The 25493-nt window shown below is 49.8% G+C and overlaps 1 protein-coding gene across 1 annotated transcript; it reads right to left on the reverse strand.

Moving 5' to 3' along the window:
• Positions 1 to 35: 35 nt before the first annotated feature.
• Positions 36 to 20072, reverse strand: ADA2 (adenosine deaminase 2). The gene is made up of 10 exons (XM_076341549.1): positions 19932 to 20072; positions 18549 to 18874; positions 15388 to 15613; positions 8263 to 8473; positions 5038 to 5165; positions 3824 to 3914; positions 3410 to 3518; positions 2285 to 2442; positions 1211 to 1413; positions 36 to 274 (listed from the first exon to the last, which is right to left on the reverse strand). Exons 2-10 carry the CDS (start codon positions 18859 to 18861, stop codon positions 166 to 168), a joined length of 1548 nt encoding a protein of 515 aa, XP_076197664.1. The 5' UTR covers positions 18862 to 18874; positions 19932 to 20072; the 3' UTR covers positions 36 to 165.
• Between the last annotated feature and the right edge of the window lie 5421 nt (positions 20073 to 25493).

Raw genomic sequence — 25493 nt, forward strand, 5'->3', positions numbered from 1 at the left:
GCATTAAGCCCATTAAGCCTAGCTTACCAAAATCTCCCATTGCCAGGTGAGACTTTGAGGTTCATTCATCTGCTCAGGTCACATGGAAGAAGCAGTCTCCCTCTTAGCAATAAGCCTGGCTCACTCTGGCTCGCCAAATGCCTTCTGAGATGAGTCTCCTCCCCTCTAAAGCTCCCTCAAAAAGCTATCAGAGAGGTCAGCCACAAATTGGTCCCATTTTTTCTGCCAGACCTCTTTGGCCTTGGATTTCTCATCCGGTAGCATGGCACTGTATCTGTGAGAAGGAGAAAAGTCAGTATCAGACAGGAGACAAGGGGGCAGCTATTTCAAGATCGATGGCCAAAATGAAAAGGCAGGAAGCAGATTAACCCTTGCAGGAGATGCCTACACCGCACAGAGTAACAGTGTAAAGAGCCTTGAGCTCCTGCCAGCTGGGCTTACACTGGGACGAGAAGCATCATGGCCATATCAACAGCTACTGAGTCCTGCACCATGAGGACAAACAGCTCAGTCTACATAAGCTGGAAATTTGCTGGGCAGCACCCAGTAACTAGTACGGAAGAGACAGCACTGCTGTTGCTTTCAGATGTCCCCTGGGCTTGGGGTCCAAATCGGTAGGAAATAAGAGTATTTGTTGTCTCCCTGGCCATGCGGGGACTTGGGATTGGCATGAGGATTGGCATGGGATTTGGCAAACAGACAAGAGTCTAGGAATGTACGGAAAGACCCTGGGCACCATATCCAAACTATTTTGGGACATTCAGAGCTGTCCAGATAATCAGAAAAAGTGGTTAAACACACCCAAACTACGTGCTGGTAGGTTGTTTTCCCGTGTTTCCCCAGTGGGCCATGACAAACACCGCAGCAAGTCAGATTTTGGCAGAAATAGACAACTGATACAAACACATAACATTTCTCCCATACCCAGAACCAGGTGCTGGAGGCAAGTTCACAGAGGATGGAAAAGGAGGAATAAACTGAGACAGCGAGTTAGAGAAAGGCACTCAAGGGCATAGGCAGAGGAGCCTCTGGGGTCCCTGTGTCCTGCCCTTGGAGGAGACACACAGAGGAGACTTTGGAGTAACGGAAGCCCAGTTCATGTGGCAGAGAAGACTCTGGGGCCAAAACCCAAACACAGCGGGTTTGCAGGGAGCAAGCTGATAGTCCCCTTAGCATCACTGTGGATAGACGAGAGAGGTAAGGAACTTACTTTATGGAGTTGAGTGCAAGTTGTTTTAAGGTCCTCAGGTCGGCATTCATCCCTCCGATGGCCATGAACACCTCATAGAAGTCATAGGAGACGCCCTTTGCCCCAAAGATAGGGGGATCATCAGGGCTGATCACAATGGGGTGCCCTTCAGCCATGAGGCTGGCTGCGGGGTGGCTCCGCAAGTCAGCTACCAACAGCAGGACCTCGGTGGGGAAGGGTGGGAGACAACATGATGTCGGATTATTGCTGTAGCTGTCTTCGCATTACAGCACCCGTCGCACCATGTACCTGCTATAGCTGCCTGTGTCAGCAGGTAGTCATCAGGGAGGAAGAGCCTCCAGAGGGCTGTTCAGAGCATGTTAGGCATTCTGCTCTGAACTGCTGCAGGAGGAGCCTACTTGTCTCCACTGACTATACAAGGAGACTGGTTTCTTAAATTAATCACCTAAATCAAGGCCAGTGGGGTGAATAACTTCTGCTTATTTATAACAATTTGACTGTGAGCATTTGAGGAACAGTCTTTTGTTTACGTATTTGCCATAATTCTTAGCCCAGGGCATCTGGAGCTTGTATCAGGGTTCTCTCCCTCAAGGCTCATGCTGGTACATCTCTACCCCAGAGCATCCTTCCTGCTGCGCCCAGGGGACAATGCGCACCACGCTAATGTGTTACAAAAAGAGTTCCCCCTGGTTGTGAATTCTACAAAACCAAACAACTTCCAGTTATAATCCCAGCTTCTCAGCCTCTGGCCCTCCTGGCTTTGAAGTATTTTCCATTATGTCTTTTTAGGCACCTTCCTGGCTCTGGGCCTCATCTCCGCTGGGGAGGACTGCCTTCCTAGGTTCCTCTGGATAGGAATTGAAATGATTTTGAGCTGACTGGTGTTACAAGCCTTATATATACACAGCGTGTGTCTACATAGCAGACTGCAGTGTAATGTGGTGCAGAGGAAACTGAGCCAGCCTGGGTGCAACAAAACATCCAGCTGCCCCCCAGCTCCCTGCTGCTCCTAGCTGCTATGGTGAATCCCATTCCAGTGTCCCAGCCCCAAGACCTAAGATTTTACCAACATACCTGGTTGGAGATGGGACAGACTTCTACAGGAATATCCCTCTTCAGAGACAAACTTTTGGCTACTGGGTGTTTAATGAGGGCAAGTCCATGGCCAATCCGGCTGGTATTCAGTAGCAATGCATCCAGCACATTATTGTCTACAGAGGTGCCCTGCCAGTCTGAGCAGAGACAGGTAAGAATCACCGCAGTGCTGTGAGGAAATATATCTTCTCAAACAGCTAGATGATTTTGTTAATAAACGTCCCAGTTGCAAGGTGAGAGGGTTGCTCATGCTCCGAGTTCCCACTTTGCATTTTCAGTGAAACAGGGATCCAAATCTGCCCGGGACATTGCCCAGCATAGAGATGCCCACTCATCTCCCCTGGCTTTAGATGTCCACGGTATTGCTCTTACAGCTAAGCTAATCATGCTGGTTTCCATTCATAGTCAATGGAGAGAAGTAATAATTTCTGGGGAGTAGCCTGTGCATTAGGATGAGATGTATCACACCTTAGAAGTGCCTGGTACTGTCCATGGCTATAAAGGGAGCTTAGGGTAACTAGTTCAGATGTAGACATCTCTGTAGATGTCAACATGCAATAAGCATAACACACAAGTTAGATACAACTGTCATGCATGGTTAGGATAAATCCCACCCATACGGACGAAATAATATATTGCCAATAATAATACATTGCCTCAGGAGTGAAGGGTAATGATCAGTTGCTTTGATGAGTGTATTCAGTTAAGACTTGAGGCTGGCTCAGACATTCCTTCACCTTAAAATGTAAAATAATGGTTGAGGAATTCTGCTGCCACTGTGGATGGGAGGTGAGTGCTGCTCTGAGGAGGAGATGGCTACCAGCAATAACTCTTGCAGCATGACTCCATGTTACACACAGGGCAAAGACACTTGAGCAACACGACACCTACAGTCAAGAGCAGGGAGCAGGTAGGGGAGGTGCCATGTAGGAATGCTACAGCAACAAGCTGATATGGGGAGAAGCATAGGGAAAACCGATGATATACATGTGCATACACACACACACATCATCTTGATACAGCCAGACTTGCTTCTTCCGTGCTTTGCAAGACTTCACCTCTTGCCTCTGCAAGCAATAACAGGACTTGCGTCCTCATGCTTACCAGTCTCCCCAGCATGGAAGAAGTATGGCAAGTTGACCCCCAGGGAATACGGGATGGTCAGGGCATCCTTCAGGTCCCATAAAGAATGACCTTCATCCTCATCACCAACCTGGGGGAAAGACAAAAGGTATTTTTGAATATGCTCTGGAAGATGGTGGGACTTACAGCTATATATTGCTGAGGTGCCAACTGTACTGACATTACAATGCTGTGGGGTAGGGAGCTGATTCTTTCAGGGGATTTTGTCAATTACCCTCAATAAAATCCTTAGCTGGAGGATTTGTGATTCATTTACACTGATTTCAGTACAGCAGCAGAGGATCTGGCTCTGGTATAAAACATATGCCATATTATACATCTAGTTATACTGCACCTCTAAGGGATAATGCGAAGCCACAGGAGAAATACGGTTACCAGGTCGAAGCCTGCCAGGGTGTCTGGGAAGCGGGCTCTGAGTGCCATGGCAGTGACGATGGCTTCTTTAATCTGGGAAAGATTCAGCATCCTAAAGAGCAAGAGAGAGAAAGCAGTGCAGAGGCTCACTCCCACGGGCCTGCATTCATTGGGTTTGAGTTGTGAAATGGGGCCCCCAGGGGTATTTCCAAAATGCAAGTTGCTCCTGAATCTGACAACCAGCTTCAGGTCTCCAGAGTAACAGCAGTAGAAAATTGATATTATGAAAGGAAACCCCTGAATGACCAGGAAATGCCTGGCTAGACCCTGCTGTCACTTGAGTTGAGGCATGCTTGTCTAAGACTCACCGGCTTTCCCATCTACCAAGCAGGGAACACAACAGCATGGAGAGAAAATGTTTAAATTTTTTTTTCTTCTCAACTGTTTTGCTGGGAAGTGGGACAGTAGTTGCATTTCAAGAGAGTTTTAAATTTAGATTTCTTCCAGGCCTATCGGACTGAAACATCACAGTGCATTTTGCAGACAGACTGTCCATACCCAAGCTGGCCAGAGGCAATCCAGCTCTGAACTGGAAACGGCATCGTGCCGAGCCAGAGTGAGTAAGAGCTGCTGAGTGGTCTGTTATATTTGCTCAGTATCACCTCACATGGCTTCGTGGCATCTGGCTGACTTGGAGAACAGCCTTGTGCCTGCCTGCGAACAGCAGCACAAACATACCGTACAAAGGCTGCTGGGAGAACAGCGTTCGCAGGGTCCCACAAGGACCTTTGCAGTACCAAGTGCCCATACTCGGGCACTGCTGTCACTGCTTCAGCTTCCGCAGAGAGGAGGAGTATGTCCAGGCTCGGGAAGAGAGCACGCACGGCTTGGACACGCACACGCACAAGCAGCCCTTCCCTTGCTCATTCCCGCACCCATGGCTCACAGATGCTTGTCTCACCAGCGCCCACCATAAGCTAACCCTGGTCACTTCGCACGTACACAGATTTATATAGATGATTTCTCATCCTCAGCCTTTTACACGTGCCAGGGAATGCTTCGGGATTCAACGCACCAGGACTGACGATGCACGCAGGCATTGCTAACCAACTGTGGCACTTCAGCCCAGCCCTCAGCATCGCTTGTCCTGGCCTGGACCCCTCTCTCCCGACTGCCACCTCCGCTGTAGCACAGCCAGCCATGCACAGCCGCTCTTAGCCCCGCTCAGCCTCTACCTGTGTGCTGTAAATATAATCTTGGCTCCAAGAAAGTCAGGGTGCTCCTTCACAAACTGCCTGGTCACTTCCCGATAGGTTGCCACAGACCATGATTTATTGTGCAAGGTGCCATCCAGTTCATACACCTGCAGGACAAAAAGCACATGGCAAGCAAAAGTTGGAAGAGGTGTTTTATTGGAGGGGGGAGAAATGAACTGAAGAAAACCTTGGGAGAAGCAATGTGCTGCGGTCCTGGCAACACAGCAGAAAAAAGCAGTTAAATCTGTGCAGAACATTTTCTTCTTGAAGCTTTTACCAGCTGGCAAGAAACAAGGAGTGGTTTTCTTCCCTTGTATGTGATACAAGAAACAAGTTTCTCCATGTTCAGACACGGCAAGCAAGTGCCCTTGAGTACCCAGAGGATACCATGACCTCTTACTCACACCTGTATCAAATGCTGGAGCATTTTGTCCAGCCGTCTGGCAGCTCACACATGCTCTGTGCCTTGCGGTGGCAGTCTGTCAGCCAAGGCAGCCCCAAGGCATGGGAGCACTGAGCTCCATAAGCTACCAGCTGGGCTGGGCTTCTGCTCCCCTCCGCCAGAGGTTTGCTCCGTGACCTTGAGTCAGTCATTTAGTCCTGCCACGGTTTCCCAGTTCTCTGGCTGCAAACTGGGAAGAATAATCCTTTTGGCATGCTCTGTCTCATCAACTTACTTTGTGAGTTCCTCACTACCGGGGCTATATGCAGGGCTTTTGCCCTGATTTCAGCAGGGACATAGACCCTACATTCCCCAGTTAATACTAGCCCTGCCTGGAGCCGCTCACAAACAGCAGCTGAAATCACTCCGTCTGTTCTGTTCTTATCTTTCTCACCTTTCTTTTCTCCTTCATCCTTCTCCTCTACCCTTTAACTGGTCCACTCCACCTTCTTACTTCCCCTCCGGTGTTGCACCCCTTGCTAAGCCCCTGCGCCCTGTCATGCTGTGGCATCCCCCTTGCAGGCACCAGGAGCTGCGGGGCAGCTGCAGATGCTCAGAGGGAATTTTCCTCTGCTGCAGTCCATGGGAATGTGAGACTTTACACAGCTGAATTTGCAAACACAGCTGGGTTTGGGGGGCTTTTCCACAATGTTTGCTGTTTCACACTAAATCCCGACTTTCATTTACTTTACTTTACAGGGGCCACTTCTGGCGAGCTTTGCTGCAAGATGAGCTTTTGCAGAGTGTCAGCGCTGCTGTCCAACCTTGTAGAGGATCTCCAGGCACACAAGCATCTCGCTATTCCTGTCACACCCTGCTCACCTTGACTTTCACAGCAAAGCATTCCCCTTCCCTCTCATCCCCGCTCCAGCCTAGCTGGCATTTCCCTGCCTGCGCTGCCCGTTGGGGCTGGCAGTCCAGAGTGCCCCTAGCTCCTCACAGCCCTTGCAGCGCTACTCCGGCTGCAGGCAGCCCTCCTGCCTGTACCTTGCAGCACGCTGAGCTGCCGGGTGCGAGCGAGCCCAGGGGCTCTGGAGGCTCCCACGCCTGGAGCCAGCATTAGGGGCTGGATGGGAAGCAAATCTTCCCCGCCAAGCCTCTCTTCAAAAGACATTACAACCATGTCTAAGGGCTGCCGGTAAATGCAGGGTATTTTCCAGTCAGGCCCACGCACTTGTATCATCGCAGATACTCTTGGCCCGGAAACCTGTGTGACCCGGGGGGATGCCAGCACTCACGCTGTCTCACAGCACAGGAATTTTGACATTGCTGTTGTTTTCTCTTTCCAGGTACCCCAAAGACAGATGGTGACTGAGTTCAGGCAACTGGCTTATGATCAACCCCCAGCAAAGTAGGATACGTATAAGCTTTGTGGTCTTCTCCCCTTCCTTTTTTTTTCTTGTCAATACACCCTTCTCATCTCAGGCATGATAGAGTACCAGCCTGCAGCCCTGGCCCCTATTTTGCTATGGGGCCAGCCCGAGCCGCAACAGGGCAGGGTTAGCAGACCCGCTCCCCAGCTGTTGGGGGGGAGGCATGCACAAAGCCAGACCAGCCTCCAAATTTGTCACAGCACCTGCCTGTCTGCTGACAGGATGGTTGCGGAGGCCTGCCCAGCAGCAGCGGTGGTGGCTGGGGCACAGGCATTCATCTGCAGCTGGCTGGAGCCCACCAACCGTTGCATGCAAGTGCAATGATTTAAGGAAGTTGCTGGCAGGCACATTTGGTAGTCAGGCCACCGGCAGGACATCAGCATGGCTGCTCCATCCGCTGGACACCGTGGTGCCAGCAGCAAGCTGCTATCTGTGTTGCCACGCACAACCCACCACCACCACCACCTGGTCCTTCAGGTGCTGCTGGGTGGACCTTGCACAACAGCTTCATTCCCATTGCAATAGGCTGTTAAGAACATGGAGGTAGGCGGTGTAGTGAGGAGCAGCGGCCCTGTTTATTTGTTTTGGTAAGGTATCTGCCTCTCTGACAGAGCTCCCACCCCACACTGCCCTGCTTGGAGCTGGTCTGGACAACTGTATGGAAAAGGTGTGCCTGCAGTGTCGAAATTGCCACTGGGAAAGTGGGAACCATTATAGCCGAAGAACCGTGGTGGGGTCTGTTGGTGCTTGGGAAGGCGTTGGGGCAGCCTGGGATTGTAGGACAATCTGACTGGCTCCGGGTGACACGCAGGGAGAAAGGCCTAAACTATTACCAACAGATTTTAGTGTTAGTGGCAATGAAAGGAGCAGTTCATACTTCACATACATAGCCAAAATTTTAGGTTGTCTGCAAACTGTGGAAGACTCTGCTTTGCCAATCGGTTTACTAGCCTGTTCAGAGAAATCATTCTGAAATAAGCTGTGGATTTAAAATAACGTAACTATTCCAGAATATGTCTCTATTCAAGATGGGAAATTGTTCCGGAAGAGCTGCCACAGAACAGGTGATTCTGGTGCAGACAAAGCTGAGATACATCTTCCCGACCAGCAAGATTTTGACACAGCTCTCAGTCAGACTGTATACTGCAGTTTGGTGCTGTTGCCACAGTAGGTATCTTCCTTAACCATCAAGAACAAAGCATCTCTCACTTTCAAGCACTTGCCTATGCAAATCTCCAACAAAGACCTTTGAATATGATCAAGGTTTTCCAGCATCCTTAGAAGGGCAGGTATGCAAACATCCAAAAACTAAATTCAAGATAGGGCTTGAGAAAAGTTATGGAGAAATAAGGATTTAAAAGAATACTAGAGAAGCCAAAAAATACGTACCAGAGGCAGAATAGCTCTTATCTCGACATACTGTATGTTATCTTCATAGAGCTCCAGCAGCCCCTGGTAGAAGTAGGCCTTGAACACAGGTGCATAGCAGATAAGTCCAGAGGCAATGAGAAAGACTTCTTCAAATCTTTTCCAAATGAAAGTCTGAGAAGGGTAGGCCAGCTCAGGGGCATCCGTCACCAGGGTCAAGTTTCTCAGCAAGCTGTAGAAAAGGGTAGAGGGAAGAGGAAGAATGAGAAGAACAAACACGTCAACTGGCTTTCAGCATGTAAAAAGCCGCTGGCTGGCAGCTGGGTGTTCGATACAGGAGGAAACAGGATTCCTCCAAGGTAGGTGTGAGTTTTATTGTCAGAGACCAAGCTTTGTGGACATGACAGTCTCCTACCCGCATGCTCTGGGGTGCAGCAGCGCCCAGCTGTGCTGAAGGAGGCACGTGTTCTTTGGGCAGGACCAAGAAAAGGTGCAAAGCTGTTCCTGCCACACTAGGGGCCCAATATCTAACTCAGAGCCTGTTGGCACTGCAGTACATATGAGTGTAACAACGACTGGTGCAGCTAGGAAGCATTCAGGTCATTTTTCTGCCACCTATGTTTACTCCTGTAATGGCTGGTACAGATAATAGCTGACAGGTAAAAAGTCATACACTACATGTTGAGCTACAAGCAGGGTAAGACTAGGTGTTCAAAACCTGCACCTTCCTTTTTTTGAGGGCAAAATCTTGAGTAATAGAGTTACAAAAGGAAGTATGATTCTTTTTATCATAAGAAGTGCACTCTGCTACCCAGGGGTATCCTTAATCTGAAAGTAGGCTAGTACATTACTCCTGCAGGCAATATATTCTCCCAAACATCTTCAATGCAGGTAAAAAGTTATGACACCCGTCCCTCTGTTCACCACCTAAAGGCACCATCTCCAGGACGTGCCACGTACTGAGCCACCATCAACCTGCTTACTAAGCCTGTAACTTGCCCTGGTACCTTCGTGTTGTCAAAATATGTCACCTAATACAAGCAGGGGGAAAATGATTGTGAACCAGAAATCCTTTCCCCACCCAGTGGAACAAACCTGGTATCCTGCCTGCCTTGCTGATAACTTCTTCAGATTTGTCTGCTGGGAAACAACTGATAAGAATCGCAGGTCCTGGCTTTTCCTTAGCGGGACAGAAACATATTTATTTCCTCCATAGACTCAGCTGGCATATAAGCCTCTTTCAGAAATCCAGAGAGGCGGCGGGTAGTTTTATCAAGCAGAGCTTTAGGGAGCCAGTAATTGCAAGATTATCTAGTTGTGGGTGACAGCTTGCATTTAGGACAGGGCGAGCATCTGTGCCGCAACGCAGTCCTCTGCCAAGCTGATAGCCTTCATCCCACCCAAAGCCTCGCCTCTGGCAACAGCTCTCCTCCCTCCGCCAGCGGCCACCTGAAGAAGAGTTTGTAATACATTTCTCAGGCTGGTAGGCAAAGTCTGAATGGCAATACGAGGGTGATTGACTTCATTCCTGAGTGGACAAACTGAAGCCATCACAGCAAGCTACAGAGCCGGGTGCTTGCAGGCGGGTGGGCTTACCAGTCCGGCCAGGCCTGATGCTTATCTAGTGTCAGGGGCTAAGCAGGTTCAGGCAGAAATACCTTCAACCATGCTTCATCTTTCATCCGAGTATATTGTTTCCCCTTGGTAACAGCTACTGATCTTTAATAATGTTTCATGTTTGATGTCTTGCCCCCCATCCTCACGCAGCGCTCTGCTCTGTTATATGGGAGATGTGGGTTTGATTTGTGCTCTTATTGTCTTCTTCCAGGAGGATTCTTTGGATGGAATTAAAAACCTCCCTCCTACAGAAGTAAAATGTGATCTGGTTCAAACTCATAAACTAAGACATCCCAGGCAGGGACATCCCTTTTGAGTCCCTCCATCCTGCCCATAAAATGGAGCCCATTCCCCCAGCATCTGCCTGCTGTTTCATTCTCTAAGGACCCTCTTCCAGTGGCTGCAGTTTCATTTCTTCTTCACTCTGTTAATTTCTTTGCCAGGAACAATTTTAGAAGCAAAACTGTACATAAAGAGGCACTCGTACCACGTTAAGGATGAGACTTTAAATGCTCAACAGTCACAAAAATTCAGAGTTAAGGTTTCCACAGCAACTTCTTCTCTGCCCTCCTGCGCATTACAATAGAGGCTTTGGTGCCATTATCACAGGACACTGGGCAACCCCAGCTACTCTTCAGTAATCCATGCAGCCAAACAGACTGAGCTGGACCATGGCTGGGGCGGGCAGTGTTTTGGGCGGGCAGCAGGGAGCACGCAGCAGTGGGAGACACCGTAGCATCACCCTAGAAACCAGGAATGCGGCAGCCAGGGAAATCTTGAAGGCGCTGATCCAGCTGCTGGAACGGAGAGGGTGTGCTGCAGCTTGGCGGGGAGGGGAGAGGAGGTTTCGTGTGGGAAGAGCTGGGGAAAGCAGACTTGTCCGCTCCCCTCCTGGCTTCAGCCCTGGCCAAAGGGCAGCTCCCTGCCAGCCCCGCACACCGGCGGAGAGCACCTGCCTGAAGCCGAGAGCGGAGCGGGGCTGTTCCCACCAGCCCTGCAAGCACTGAGGGAAAAACCTCCCCGTGGATCAAAAGGCCGTGCAAGCCCGTTCTCGCCACCCCACGCAGCTTCATTTCAGATAAGGACGGGCGGTTAGTCGGGCTCCCACCGCTTTCTCCCCTTGTCCTGTGAGAACTCGGCTCCTCCAGCAACGAGCGCTCACGAGGCTCCCCTCCCAGCCTTTAAATCTAGCTGTACAAACTTGTAGTTGTTTACTTAGCCTGTGCTCTTGGGCTAGAAACAGCAATAAATCCCCACACTGCCCTGCTCCTAAAAGCACATAAATCAAATCGTGCTTTTTTTATAATCCCCTTCACTTTGAGACTGATTATTGATCCCTATAACTGTTGAAGATTTATTGCATAATAGTGATCCATCCTTGATAACTGGATAATCTCCTAAGGGTTCAGGGGCTTTTGCCATGAGTAGCTCATGCAGATGAAGCAAAGCTTCATAAACACATTTTTTGCTTCTTTTCTGGAACGAGCCCTCGCCAGTGATCAGGTGCAGACTACAAATAGCCTTCCATGTCATGTCATATATGCACTGAACAATGCTGTTGCAATGCATATGCCCAAAGGGGGACAGCTAAAACGACCAGCTAAGGATTATTTATTTTCAACTGTGGTTTTGCTTTCTCTTTTCCTGTTTTTTTTTCCCCTGTTTTGCTTTCTTGCACTATATAATGCAGAAGTGAATGGTTTTGTTGCCTTGTTTTTAAAGGGATTCTTTTTCCTGCTTCTTCTTCTGTTCTCGACGGGTAATTATACCCCTCTCCTCACCATAGTATCTGAATGTCTTCCAGTGGTGCATTAAATAGTGTGACTAACATCTGTCACATGTGGTTCATTCTCTTTCTCTCTCTCTCTCTCGTCCCCTCTTCTTCTCCCCAAGGGGAGACTTGTAGAGGGAGCGGAGTGCTTTGTTTCTGTAGTGGATTTTTATTCTTTTTTTTTTCCTTGTAATGCACACACTGCCCTATTTTTCTGTGAGATAAGGCAGTCGGAGGACATGGAGGGGAAGGTGATGGCGGTCCGGGCAGCCATTAGTGCCCAGGGGAGTTGTGCCCGCAGTCTCGGCCATGGTGTCAGCTCCCTCACAGATGACTTCATCCTGGTGATAGAGAGCTCCGCCGGGCCGCCGGAGCTGCGCTGCTGGGCATGGCCTTAATCCTCGGGCTGCTGGCGGGGGGGGGGGTGTGTGCGGTGGTATTTTACAAATATCTGGAATGTCAGCACTGTTTCCCTAAATATCTAGGGGCATGCTCTTGCTTTAGAGACGGTGGCCATTATGTTGCATCTTGAGGAAAAAAATGGCATTCTCCTATATCGTAATTGATTGTGAAGTAAATAAGTGAGGATTATTTTTTCTTTTGAGTCTCAAAGCAAATTCCCTTCCTTTCTCTGTCTCCTGGCCCGCGGTCTCCTGACTCTCGTAATAGCATCCTTTTGGAAGCTTACCAGTAACAGAATACTCCAGGGTCTTGGCCATAAGAGGTGTGTTTTGAATAGGAATGATTAAACCTTCTTTTGAGGGAAATGAACAAAAAGACTACCTTCCAAAACACACACACACACATATGTATATGTATGCATATGTACCTAAAAATGCAAACAGCAAAAATGTAATGCAGACACCTCTCTCCCTCACCCCTTCCTGGTGAGGAATGCAGTAAGGTGAAAGAGGTGCAGCCTCTCAGAAACATTTCCATTGTTCTCTTCACATTTGCTGATCCACCCTGTCTTGCATGAGAGCCCTTCCCTGCTGCCATATTCCCTTGATACTTCTTCAAACCACCCAACTATCCATCCGTTCCTTCCTCTGACATCTGCTTTCTCTCAGCTTGTCAGTGCTCAAGGGCAAAGAGGAGTGCAGGAAAGAGGTAGCCTGTGATGCACATGTTCAAGAGACTGGGAGAGTTTCCAGAAACTGAGAAGCAGAACAGATTGGGGCCTATTCCTGGCTAGAGACCTATTTCCAGGCGGCCAAAAAACATTCCTAACCCCTAGACTACTACCCGGGGATTAGATGAAAATAGGAGGGGAAGCGCCTCAATGTGGCTGTTGTTCATGTGTTTGCACATTATGTGCAATGACTCCTCTGCGATTTTGTGGTGATGAGCACAGAAGGGCAAGAAATGAAGGACAACATACTCATGTGAGTCAGTCTGAGCACCCAGGTTGCGAGAGATCCAAGTTTGTACTTAGCTCTGGCACGCATTTGCTTCATTGGTCTCTGCCTCGGTTTCCCCTCAGCCCTTGGGGAGACCCTGGTGGTGGGGTCTGTCTTGTGTCCCTGTGCAGTGCCTGCCACTCTGAAGTCCTGCTCTGACTTGTGGCTACTAGATGTTGTCAGACAACTAATACAAAAAAAGAGGTATGTGATAACACTGCCTCTGAAAAGAAGTCGTGTTCCCAAACAGGACCATAGGGAACCAAACAATGCACAGCTCCACCCTCCTAGGTGTACAGGATGCTGTGGCCTCTAGCCTCAGCCAGAAAGGGATGTCACGCTATGGAAATACAACCAAAACCAAATACAATGAAGGGTCGCTCCTGAGACAGTTCTGAAATACCCGGTGCAATTGCTTGGTCTTTAAGGAAGTGAAGCTGTTTCAAAATCCAATCTCTTGCACATTATTTATGGGTCTCCCGGTGGGGTTGAAGACAGCTGGTGCCATGGTCTTTCCCTCATCAGCACTCCCAGTAGAAATGGAAGGGAGCTAATGGGGAACCAGTTTTCTCTCTGGAAGACGTAGATAAGTGACTTCTCACTGGATCTTATTTCTTCCATCACATGTCAGGGCAGTTGAGCCTCAGGGTATAATAGGTCAAGAGCCCTGGGTCTGGCACTACCTTCTCCTTCCCTTCTGGAAGTGCTCAGACCTCTGCAGGAGAGGGGTGGTGGGTGCCCCGGAGAGTCAGGTCCCTCTGCCCTACCCCTTGCTGTTGTTGAAGAGGGAAGGCAATACCACCCCAAAGGTCTGGCAGCTCCTCAGCTTCCCAACCCGACCTCCTTCCCAGATCTGTAGGGCACAGAGCCCAGTCAGCTTCCACGTGGAGGGGATACCAGCTCCCTAAATGTTAATAGGTCTCTATTTAAGAGCATACACCCTCACTGAAGAGCACTGCAGTAAAAAACCTGAAGTTTCACTTAGGAAATGCCGTAATTAGGGTCACCCGCATCACCTTAATCCAGCCTTCTCCTCGTGTGTCGGCATGGCGATGCTGTCTTTAATTACATGACACCCCATATTATTTTTTTCCGCGGGACCCCAGTCCCCCAGAGCACCGCGAATGGCAGCGCCCTCTGAATGGATCGCTACTCAATATTTTCCTTTGTCCTCATCACTCAGTGTCTGACTTAATGCATTATTTAGCGTGCTCTCTCCAGACCCCCACATGCCACGCAGAACTACACGCTTCCTCCTGGCCTTTTCGGCAGGGCTTTGTCTCGGGATCAATGGTCCCTGGATGGGGACGTAGGGCTCCCTCTTCCTGCCACCACTGGCTGGAGGGGGAGCCAGGCTATTCCCACCCACCTGTAAGTGATTAAATGGTAGGTGGCTGCTGAGCAGCCAACTAACACCTGGTCCTGATAAAAGGCTGCCAGCAGTTAAGGTAAGAGCTGCTTGCAGGGAGGGGAGCTCCTGCAAGAGGGTGAGTGATGCCTTGGGGAGCCATCTGAGGTGTGAGCTCCTGGGCAGGTATAGGAGGCCTCGCCTGTAAGGGGAGAAGCTTTGTTAGCAGGAGGGTGTTGAGGAGTGAGTGCTACCAGGCAGAGGACCTGTGTGTAGGGTTCATTGGCTCAGCCAGTGCCCAGGCTGAGACCTAACCCCTTGCTGAGGGTAGGAGGGCAAGTTGCAGTTCTTGGTGCCTGAGGATCCTGTTGGGAATGAGTGCCCCATGCTTCAGCGTGGTGGGTACTGGTACGGTTTTAAAGAGAGCCCTCAGAAAACAAGGATGGTGTTTGGAGGGGGAGGCTGGGCTGGATTTTCTTTTGGGTTGCTTTGGGGTTTTTTTGCTAGTGCAGTAACTAGCATAAGTAGCTTGCCCAACTTCTTGCTCTGAATCAAGATGGCTTTACAGATGACTTCTCTGCTGTTGGGGAGAGCCTGTTCCTCAGCTACTTAAGTTCTTCATCCTGTTCCTGGGTACCTCAATGGGTGAGGCAAGGTCTTTCACCCTGCAGCCCTGTCCCATGCTGGGAGTACATCCAGCCTGGGTGCTGAGGAGAGGTGGGGGCGGGTCACATAAATCTACTTAAATCAGTCTTCAACATGTCTGTGCAAAGGACCAGAGTGAGGGTGCACAGAAAACTTCAATTTTGATGGTCTCTAACTCTGGTGTACTTAATGCTGCAACCTTCAAGTTCTTATATTGCTATTTGCTTGTTCTACATATGCAGCTCTAAACAGAGTTCCCCACTTTCAGAACAGCAAGCACATGGGGAAGTTGGACCAGAATGATCCTGTCGGCTACACAACACTTTCATGAAGTACTGGCAGGCCTGCAACTCCTCTTCACTCACCTGCTATCAAACTCAGTCACATTGTGCAGCTGTTTCCGATAAGTCTCTAGCAAAACCCACTGGGAGCACTGGGCTGGCACTGGGTGAGGAGGGTGAGGCTTGGAAAAGCGAAACCGAACGGTGCCTGTGTGGGTGAAGCAGATGTAGCAGTCGGGGAGGTAGGTGGCATTGTACACCAGCCAGTCCACGCTCAGGATAGCATAGTCATGCAGGTGTAAGACAGCACCTGGTGGGAAGAAAAGTATATCCTAATGAGACAAGGCAGCTGAAAAGAAGGAATGGAGTTTTAATGTGATAGTAGTTTGAGTTTGCCCATCCAGGGGCATCTGGAAATGCTTCTAGATGGCTGTGAGTGACCTCCCCCAGCAGAGAGACAGAGTGGCTGCTCTGCCTCCCCCGTGCTGGGGGATGTGGCCCCCTCCACATCAAATGCGGGGCAAGCAGAGCGTGACAGCTCCCTGGGAGCGGAGGGAGGGGGGAAATCAATTGGGAGCTCTGCTTCTCCACTGGGATGGAAAATGCTCTGAGTTATTAAAGGTCTTTCAGACAGACTTTGCTGTGAGCTGGCTCAGGCCCCACTGATTTAAAGAGGAACTCGCACAGTAGGCAGCAGTTTACAAGGCATACTAGCTGACTGGCAGACCTGAAGCAAGCCTCTGTATTTAAGCTGTTTGAATCCCAGCCTCAATTTTTGCATCTAGTCTGTGTCTCCTCTTTCATCTCTTTGAAACTCTGGCGTACACCAAAATCCCAGACCATGACACACCAGGGAATTGCACTCAGATGTAGAAGTACCATCTACTTCTATCCCTTATCAAAAGCACGCTCACTTACGTCGTGCATCTGTTGCTGGCCAGCATGCAGGGCCTTTGGGATGCTCTGTTATTGTGCAGTACGTTGGCAACTGCCAGTCTTCCTGGCATAGGAAGCATCCTCTGCACGCTCAGCCCATCCTTTCGTTTTGCTAAAATCTCTCCTTTTGCAAAGACTTCTTACGTTATTGGTGTTTGAACTAAACTTCACCTTTGTTAAGGGAAGGTACTGCGAGAGCTAAAGTCTTAAAGATATGTATTTTATTAGACTAGAGGAGACCTCATAGTCAAAATAGCTTTGATGCCCTTAGGGGTAAAGGTAGAATATGAGTAGGAGGAACAAAACAAGACTGGTATGCATGTGACATTAGACAAACTTCAAGACTATAATCTATAGTGGACTAATCTAATATAGACTATAATGTCTATAATCTCTCACTACAGAGGGTCTGACTGTTAAGACGCTGAGCAACTGTGGTTACTGCTCTCACCAGACCTAGCGTGACAGAATGGGCATGCCACAGCTGTCTAGATCTGACCCTCCTCTCACTGGCAATGCCACCCTCTTTCCTATGTGAGCAGCAATAGAAATTACAGTAGTGCTTGAAACAACAGTAATTCCCCAGGGGCTCTGATCAAGATTGAGGTCTCTAAAGACTAGGTCCTACTCAAGCAGTTACAAGGATGTGATCTTGGCCCTAAAAGCTTACAGCTCTTGCAAAGATTCTGAGAACACATTTTAGCATCTCCTGGATTGAAAAGTTAATTGTTTTATTTTGATTCCTCCTTGGTATCAAAGATAACTCATTGAAGAGGGGGCTACTTTTAAATTCCTCACTATACCCTTTCGTTGCTGAATTGAAATGGCAACTCTGACATCCCAATCATTTATGGCAACAGATTAGGATGCTGCAAGCCAGGGATCCTCATCCCACGCTAGAGGCCAGGAGGAAGAAGCTGGGAAGTGAGGAAGATGGCTCTTATCCATGTGCTAGTGTCACAGCCTTGCAAGTGAAAAATGCTTCTGTGGAGAAGCTGACTCCCAAATCTTCCAAAGCAGACCACCAACCTGTTTCCAGGCAGCCAAGCAGGCAAGGCCATGGGACTCTGCATCTAAAGAGGGACCACCTGGAAGGGTGGACATAGTGTTCAGAGTCACAGGAGTAGTGGCAATGTCCACTGCAACTGTCTTGTATCTTTAGTTAAAGAAGGCACCTTGTTCAAATGCTTCCTTACTGAACCAGAGATGCAGAGGGAGAAACTAGTCAGTTAGGAGTCAAGGCCTTCTTCCTGTGATCATCTCAACCTCTTGTTTCCCTGCTGAACTGTCAGTGGCATGTCAGGAACATGGAGACACCAGGCTTCCTGCTACATAGCCTAGGTGGCTTGGATTTCCACTTGGCTAAAAACATCCTCTCCTCCTTTCCATCACAACCTGGAGTACTGAGCTTTCAAATGTTGCTGTGTCCCAGCTGCTTGTCAGAGGATGCACAGGGTGACGTGGTGAAGGTATTGGACAATCTCGTGCCATTATCTAACCTAGAATGTTCCAAATGCTTTAAAAACTATGTGTGTGCTGCAGAGTGCAGAAGCCCCTTTTGGTGTAGGGCATGGCATCCCATTAACACACAGCTTGCTGCACAACAGGGGAGAAACAACATCTCTAAACTAAAGACAAGGAGAAATGCCTGCCCTTGTAAGCAGAGATCTCCTATAAATGCACAGAACAGAACCTGATTAAGAAAGACTAAGTGAGAGAATACAATAGTTTCTGTATCATATTCTGCAGGTCACATCAACACAGGCTTTGTGGTGTTGGAGGTAGCACCTTCCTTCTCTAGTGCCCCCAGACTTTCCAGTAGACTTCCAGGCCTGCTACAGAACCACCTGCACAAATACTTATTGGGGGATACAGCACTTTTGGCTAAGAAGTGGGCTAAGGCAAGGTTCGTAGCATGTCTGTGGTATGTGTAGAAAAAGGAAAGGCCCTGGCTGGAACATGCTGAACAAATATGAGCGTCTGTGATGTCTTGTTGTCTTCGCTTCCTCTGCCCTTTCTCCACACTTGAAAGGCTGAAGGATCCATATTGTAAGTTACAGCAAATGCTACAATTGCTGGAAATGTGTATTCATCCAATCCATCCCCCTCTTCCTTTTTCCCCCTGCCCTGTCCCCAAGCTCAGAGGCCGGGCTCTTCCTGGAACCCAGCGAGCATGATTTACAGCTCTCGTAAGCTCGCCTGCAACCAAAGGTCTGCCACATCTCCTCACGCTTTGTCCCAGCTCTGGCATAAAAAGCAGAAGGCAAGAGGAGGATGACTAAGACAAGCAACTCTTAGGCCAAGCCTACCTTTTGGCATGCGCTTTAAGATGCTGAACACCGTGCTCTGATCAATGAGGCCTTTTGCCCGAAAGAAGTGCATGCTTGGAGGAAACTGTCCTGTAGTCATGGCTGTTGCAACCTCCTTCTTCTTGAGGTTTATGAGCTTTGTACTGAGCTGCTGTTCCTGTCTACTCAGCACCAAATTGCCACCTGTCTGATGGGCTTTCTCCTCCTGCATTAGGGAGTCCCGGTCCTTCCAGAGTGGGGTGGGAAGGCAGAGGGAAGCCAAATTCAGGAGAAGGTATGCCAGCCTTATGCCTTGCCCAGATGGAGGCTTCATCTTAGTGCTGCACCTGAGGGGGGAATAAAAGAAAATTGGAGCACCAGCACAGGTCAGAAGGTAACATCTCAGCAATGACCCATTGGGATGTTAAACTGCTGGCCCATCCTGCAGAAGTAGTGGGTTAACTGGATGTTCAGTACTGGGGGAGCATCTGGTATCTGTGTCCCCTGTATTTAGGACTACGCGTTCACGCACTCCCCATGATGCTGTCTGCACACAGCAAGACTGTGGGCAGGGCGGAGAGGAGATGTTGCTCCCTGGATCAGGCTGGCAGCACATCACACAAACATGCAATCTGGCAAAGGTTTCACCCTGGAATGGGGGAGTGGTGAGGTCAGGACTCTGGCTTGCAAGCTGGGATGGAGCCCCCTCAGAATAAGGGGTGCTGGTGACAAGGTGCTGGCTGTGCTGCCAGCATCCCAGGAAGGGAAGCAGGGGGCCATAGCACTCGAGGTGCTTTTGGTTTTTGATTGAGCTAATCGGATCCTGATCCCCTACAGTCAAGACCTTGCTGCACCCCTATAGTATATTCTAGCTATCAGAGTGGTTAATTTATGGGCAGAAAACCCCTGGCTCCCCCTGCAGTGACAGAGGCGTGTCCCTTCCTTGCTATCCCAGAAGAAAGAGGACGGAAGGGAGATTATGGGAGTAGTAAGAGATCACAGGAGACAGGCACATGCGAACTCAGAGAACTGCCCTTCCCAAAAAAAGCACAGCTGCAATACAATCCTTCAACACCAGGCTTTCGTGACCTTCCACACCAATCCCTCCAGACCAAAGCAGGCCGGAGAAAGGCTCAACATTTTGAAATGGTCCCTTGTGGATTACATAGTCCCTGCTTGCGCACATGTTTTCTGCTTCCAGCCTCTCCTCCACCCGTGGTACCTCCAGCCCCTCAGCCTCTGCCCCGTCAGTGGGTCCCAGGAAATGAAGATGTGCTGGGGAAGCAATCTGGTGGGAACAGAGCGGGGGGTAGATGCAGCCCCATGTCAGGCCTGGCTCTGAACTTAGCGAAAGAAACGTCCTAGAAAGTGCTATCTTATCCCTGGTGAGACTGACTCACTTACTGTTAACTTTCCTCCTCCTTGCATCCAGAGCTCATCCAGCTGCCGCCCGAGGGAGCAGGGAACAGTTATCGCTCTTGCAAGCCGGCACTGTCCCAGCAAAGATAAAGAGGCAGGATCTGTCCTGGTGGTGCAGAGCGAGGCACCCGCCGGCGCAGACAGTTCCTCTTCCTGTGCTGTCGCTCCGGCTTGCTCAGCTTTTATTTATCCCCGTCCCTACTGCTTCATGAATATATAAAGAGGAGGAGGAGGCAGGGGAAGTTATGACAAAGCAACACAGGCGCCTGGGCAGGCGGCTGAAGGGAGCTGGGCTGGGAACCGGGGGGCCAAAGCAATGGGGTCACCTACGGGAACCCCTCCAGCTCCCGCACCGAATAGAGGTGGACTCTTTAACCCGTCATTGCCTGCCTGCGAGGCGATCAGGGGCTTGTCTGTGCAGCCCTCCTGTGTACCCTGATACGCATATGCAGCTTTTAAGTATCCTGAAAAAAACGCTTAGGCACATGTTCCCGCTACGGGGAAAGGCTTAAGCCCAGGCTGTACCAAGAATACGTGTGAGCTTGGATATCTAATCTGATGTAGAACACCATGCATTTAATGCCAACGACACTGCAAACTCTACTTACTAATGGGTTTTTATCTGAGAAAACAGTAATTTGTAAACGTAGTTTTAAATTATTCTTCCCAGTCTTTGCCAGCTGTGCGAACCAGGCAGACATCAATCCAACCGGCCGCACTGGGGCTGTGTTGGGCACACAGGGCTAAACTTGTTCCTGGGGACTAAATCAGGTGGAGGTGGGCACAGTCTGATTTTTTTTTTAAATCACAACAAATATTTTAATTTCACTATTTTATTTTGCACAGTTGAATGGACTGAGTTTTAAAGTTATTTAAAGCAGATGTTACATAAACAGCTTCCAGTGGAGAACAAAGTCCATTTGGTTTAACCAAAATTTTAACGATTTTAATTTTTGTAATAAAAAAAGAAAGATCTCGTAAGCCAAGAGCTATTGAAAACAACACACAGCAGTCACAAAGACTGTTTTTGAGGCAGAGAAAGTAGAATCTGGCCAATAATATATTAAATTTCATTAGCTCACACCACTGCAACAGATTGAAAGTGGGGTGGACAGGCCCTCCCTGAATATCCCAGCTGGACATGCCAGCTTTCCTTCCTCTCCTGGTCCCTTCACCCTTTGCTGTCACCAAGATTAGTCCCAGCATCCATGCAGGGATCAGCCAGGATCCCCCAGTGCTCTCCGAGCCCCAGCTGGGGCAGTGTGTCTGGAGGGTGGCTGTGGCCCCTTGCCCACTCCTCGGCAGGGTGGGGTTTTTCTGGAGTCCCGAGATGATTCTGCTCCCAAAGGGAGATCAGAGGAGCGGAAAGATGACCCAACTATGCAACGGTCTGCATAGTTGATGAAAGCAATCCAAGGAGGTGTGGGAAGAGACCACAGAGGGAAGCGCATGGAGTGGAAAAGGGATGGTTCAGCAAGGACAAGCATTCTGCCTACAAATACCTTCAAGGGAACAATATAAGCGAAAGAAGGGTTTTGCTCTAATTATCTCAGAGTAGTAAAGCCTGGCGTTAGGACCATAAAAACAAATTCAGGCTAGGCAGTTAGAAAACGATCTCTGCAGTGAGCAATTGGGTGCTAGAGACAAGTTCCCAGGGAGGAGCATCGTGAGGGGTTAAAACGCTGTGCGAAGGACCTCAAATAGCAGCTCAGAGACAGGCAGGGGTCTTGGAAATGCTTGCCAGAGCGCCTCAGAGATTTGCAGCGCTGGTTCATCCCATCAAGTCGAGTTTGAAAAACAAAACCAAAGTCCAGTGCTAAAACACTTCTTTAATGGGACTTTTCCATGTAAGCAATCGCAGCCATTGCCAGGGGAATGCTGTACAGATGTTGCAAGGGTTGTGCTAGGAAATAAGAAGGTGTTTGAGATGCTTTGCTCTCTATTAAAATGTGGTCCACACTCTGAAAACAAAAATCATGGGGGGCCAGCACTGGTGAAATAAGACCACAGCTGCTTTTGGGCAGGATCCGTCTGGACACGGAGGGTGGAAGGAGGGAGAACAGGACAACCCAAGCCAGGGTATGGTTGCCACCAGCCAGGAGCCCTGTTTGTGGGAGGACCTGGGTTCCTCTAGTGCCTGCAGGCATTCACAGATCTGGCTTCAGACCTCCCTGGGAACCAAAGCATGGTATAGGAAGACTTGCCCTGTATAAAGAACCAACAAGGAATGTTATAGGGGTCATTTCCACGCCGATGCATCTCTTAGCTAGTTTGAATTCTCGCTGAGAAGTGGGTAGCCTGGCTGGAGGTTGTGTAATAGCTCTGTGTGTCTGTCTACGAGACTGCAATTGCAGTTCCTGTCCAGTCTTGACTAGCTCCTGAAATAATCTTAAAACTCCCTGGCTCCGTTCCTGCTTGCTGTTTAGCTAGGGCTGATAGGGGCACCAATCATGCCTGCTCCCTCCTCAAATGCCCCAGCTATTCCCTGGTTTCTTGGGTGGTTTCTAGCCCATGCTGACCTCTTGGCTGCTGCAGCTGTACCTAGCAGTGTTCAAAAGCCCTGTTTCAAAGCTGTCATGGGTACGCCTGTGCAAGCTGCAAGCACACCCTTTCTTTATGCCCAGCTGCACATCAGATGCATAAGAAGCCTTAAATAGCTGGTGGCCTCCACTTAATGCTCTCAGTGAATTCCCTTTGGTTCAGTTTCAGTTCCGTATGCGAACCAGTTTTTTTCGAACCTTCCGAGCTTCTAAGAAGTGATGGCTACCATCTCCTCTGGCATGTTTCCCTACCTCTCCCTCCCGCATCTTCCCTGCTGCCACCACAGCTGGGTGTCTGCTCCCACCGCTCAGTCCCTTGCAGCAGCAGCAGTGCAAAAGGGAGCATTGACACCATTCCTGCACCAGCAGCGGGGTGCAGGAAGGGGGGAAGGACAGCAGAAGCAGCAGCAGCATTGGGCTTGTGGACATGTGTTTTTCACTTCATCTTTCAGCTCAGCATATCACACAGTGCTTTATGGTGTTCTGCAAAGTCCATCTTTCTGCTGCAGCCTCTGTGTGGAGGATCAGCTTGCTGTGTGCCACTGTGGATCCCAGCCCCAGATTAAAGCCCTGCAGCATGTGTAGATGATAGCAAAAGCTACAGTGATGACAAATCCAGCGGAGGCTAGACCTAGGCGTGGTGCAGACCGGGATGTATTTCCTGTGTGGGCAACCCATTTTGCGTAAGCCGAATCCAAACCAAGGAGCATTTCTGATAGTACAGAGGGTTGGGGTGTCTTTTAGCTTCCTAGCCTCTCTGAACATGCCAAAGTCTAAGCCATGCTCTGGAAATATCACCGTAAGGCCAGGAAGAGAAGGTTGGAGCTGGGAAATGCGTTCCCAGCTCTACCAGTTAACTATCCTTTCTGCGCCAGCTGCCTCATTTGTGAAAGGGGACCAATTCCCTACCTAGCCGCCCTGCTTGACAGTGGTGATTATTCACTCTATCTGCTGGTGAAATAGCCACACTCCCCAGGCCAGCGGCTAGATGACTGCGGTTTTAAAGTAAGTCTGCATAAGGGACATACTCTAGTTTTGAGAGGAAAACTGTGAGGTGGGACATGGGGCTGGAAGACAGCCGTATGCGGGCAGACGTGGGAGTGAATGAGGGCAGGCTGTGGAAAGCCTGCTCCTTGAGCCCCTGCCTCTCTGCTAGGCCTGGACGAGACCGCAGTGCCAGTCCCTGCTCCGAAGCAGTCCCAGCCCACGGTTAATGCCTGCGAAATGCTTAGAACATGTAAAAGTGCTAAGTGCTATAAATTATTATTAAGAATAGACTGGCCCAGGATGTTTGGGATGATTAAAACCTCCCTACTGGCCTGCTAAATAACCTCTGCTTTGGTCTGGCTGGGCACAGGTTGGTATTTTTTTTTCCTATTTTTCCCCACACACACACACTTTGTGCCCAGCCAGGCAAAAATATGGGCCATTTACCAGCCAAGTGGGGAGGTCAGTGGGAGCCCTGCAGCAGAGAGGACGCTGGTCTGCCGTGGGTCATGCTGGCAGCATTGCTCCCCAGCCTACAGCCAAGCTCCGCTCACCCTCAAGATGCTCCATCCCCATTCAGAAACCTTCTCTCCCCTTAGCTGCTCAACCATGCCTCCGTCCATCTGTCCTTCTGCTCCTCCTCAGCTACATCCGCGGCTCTCTGATGATTTAAAATAAATAAGACATTTGAGATGCTACAAGAACTGGAGCTGGGAATGGAGAGAGCCAGAGAAAGAGCTAAACTCCCAAGTTAATGATGAATCATTCAGGGAGTGGAGTCATTGATTTGTAATCATTGCCTGGCTCCCAAATATAATAGCTGTGAATTCCTCTGACCAGCGACCGAGACGAGGCACTTTGGGCTGTTCCCAGCACACCTGCAAAAATTCAAATCTGTCTTGCTCACAAGAGCAGGGCTCATAGCTCTGGGAGCCCAACAGCTTCATCGGCACTCACCCTCTGGAGTGGAGCCAGCGGTGCTTGCCGGCAGCAGCCTGCGCACATGCCAGGCTGCCGCTGCGCTGCTGCTGAGCTGAGCTTGCAAATAAATAAGTCAAACTGCATCGTTTTCTTCAAAATCCCCACCCCCCCCAGGGTTGTTCCCCGCTGCTGTCACCCTGCAGTGGAAGGGTGGGAAGGAGAAGGACAAAACAAAGCGAGCCGGTGTGTATTACCACCCTGTCGCTTTGGGGGCAAACAGCGGGCTGCCAAGGGCTCCCAGGGCAGGAGCCGAGAGCCCTGGGTGTTCGGGAAAGAGGCTTGGCACCATCCAGGGCAGGTCCCAAGCTGTCTCCAAGGTTTCTGTGCAAAGGCTCCCAGAGAATATTAGCAGAGTCTTGAGTTTATTATTTGTATTCTCTCCCTCGCCTACCTACTAGGGGCAAAAACGAGAGCAAACTAGGCAACTGAAACATCCTGGATTAGCAAGAGTACCTGACTCACTCTCTCTAGGGAATTACTTTAGGGAGGGAAGAAGCCCAGTGCCACTGTGGGAAGTGTTTTCTTGCTTTTTGCATTAGTCACATCAGGTTTCCTGCCCGCCCTGGGGTGTATATCCATCACCAGGCTGTGGTGGCTCCCACGCATCAGTGTGGTTTTGAGGGGGTTGGCCCTAGTATAACAAGCAGGGCAAAATTCCTGTTCCTAAAAGCTATATTCCATCTAAACATTCCCCTCACTCCCTGACTCCCGCTCCACCCACCTGGCTTCCCCAGCCAGAACCTGAAGCAAACCACATCTCTGCCTAGACTTCTAATCCCGCCGTCTCTGCCCCGGGAGACCATCACGCCTTGATACAGAGGATCTGAGTTTGTCCCTGGTCGCTCTGCAGCTGTGGGCATCCGCAAGACCTCTGCCAGGACACCCTGTGTCTCCACAGTGTCAACCATCTCCTCCTCTCGCTGGCTCTCCATTTCTCTGCATCTACATCGCCCAGGTTGCTCCACCATCACGTAGACTTCAAGCCCAATCAGTAAGAAGTATGAGGCATTGCAGTGGCACAGCACCATGGTTTCTCTCT

Source organism: Aptenodytes patagonicus, chromosome 1, assembly GCF_965638725.1.
Source record: "Aptenodytes patagonicus chromosome 1, bAptPat1.pri.cur, whole genome shotgun sequence".
In the NCBI taxonomy this organism is placed as follows: Eukaryota; Metazoa; Chordata; class Aves; order Sphenisciformes; family Spheniscidae; genus Aptenodytes; species Aptenodytes patagonicus.

What these genes read in the sequence shown, in the direction of transcription:
- ADA2 (XM_076341549.1), bottom strand. Translation starts at nt 18,861, where the DNA reads ATGAAGCCTCCATCTGGGCAAGGCATAAGGCTGGCATACCTTCTCCTG. An exon ending in ATTATATTTACAGCACACAG is followed by an intron (nt 3,915 to 5,037) that starts GTAGAGGCTGAG and finishes CTTGCTCTTTAG; the next exon opens with GATGCTGAATCTTTCCCAGA. An exon ending in CTTGCACTCAACTCCATAAA is followed by an intron (nt 275 to 1,210) that starts GTAAGTTCCTTA and finishes TCCTTCTCACAG; the next exon opens with ATACAGTGCCATGCTACCGG.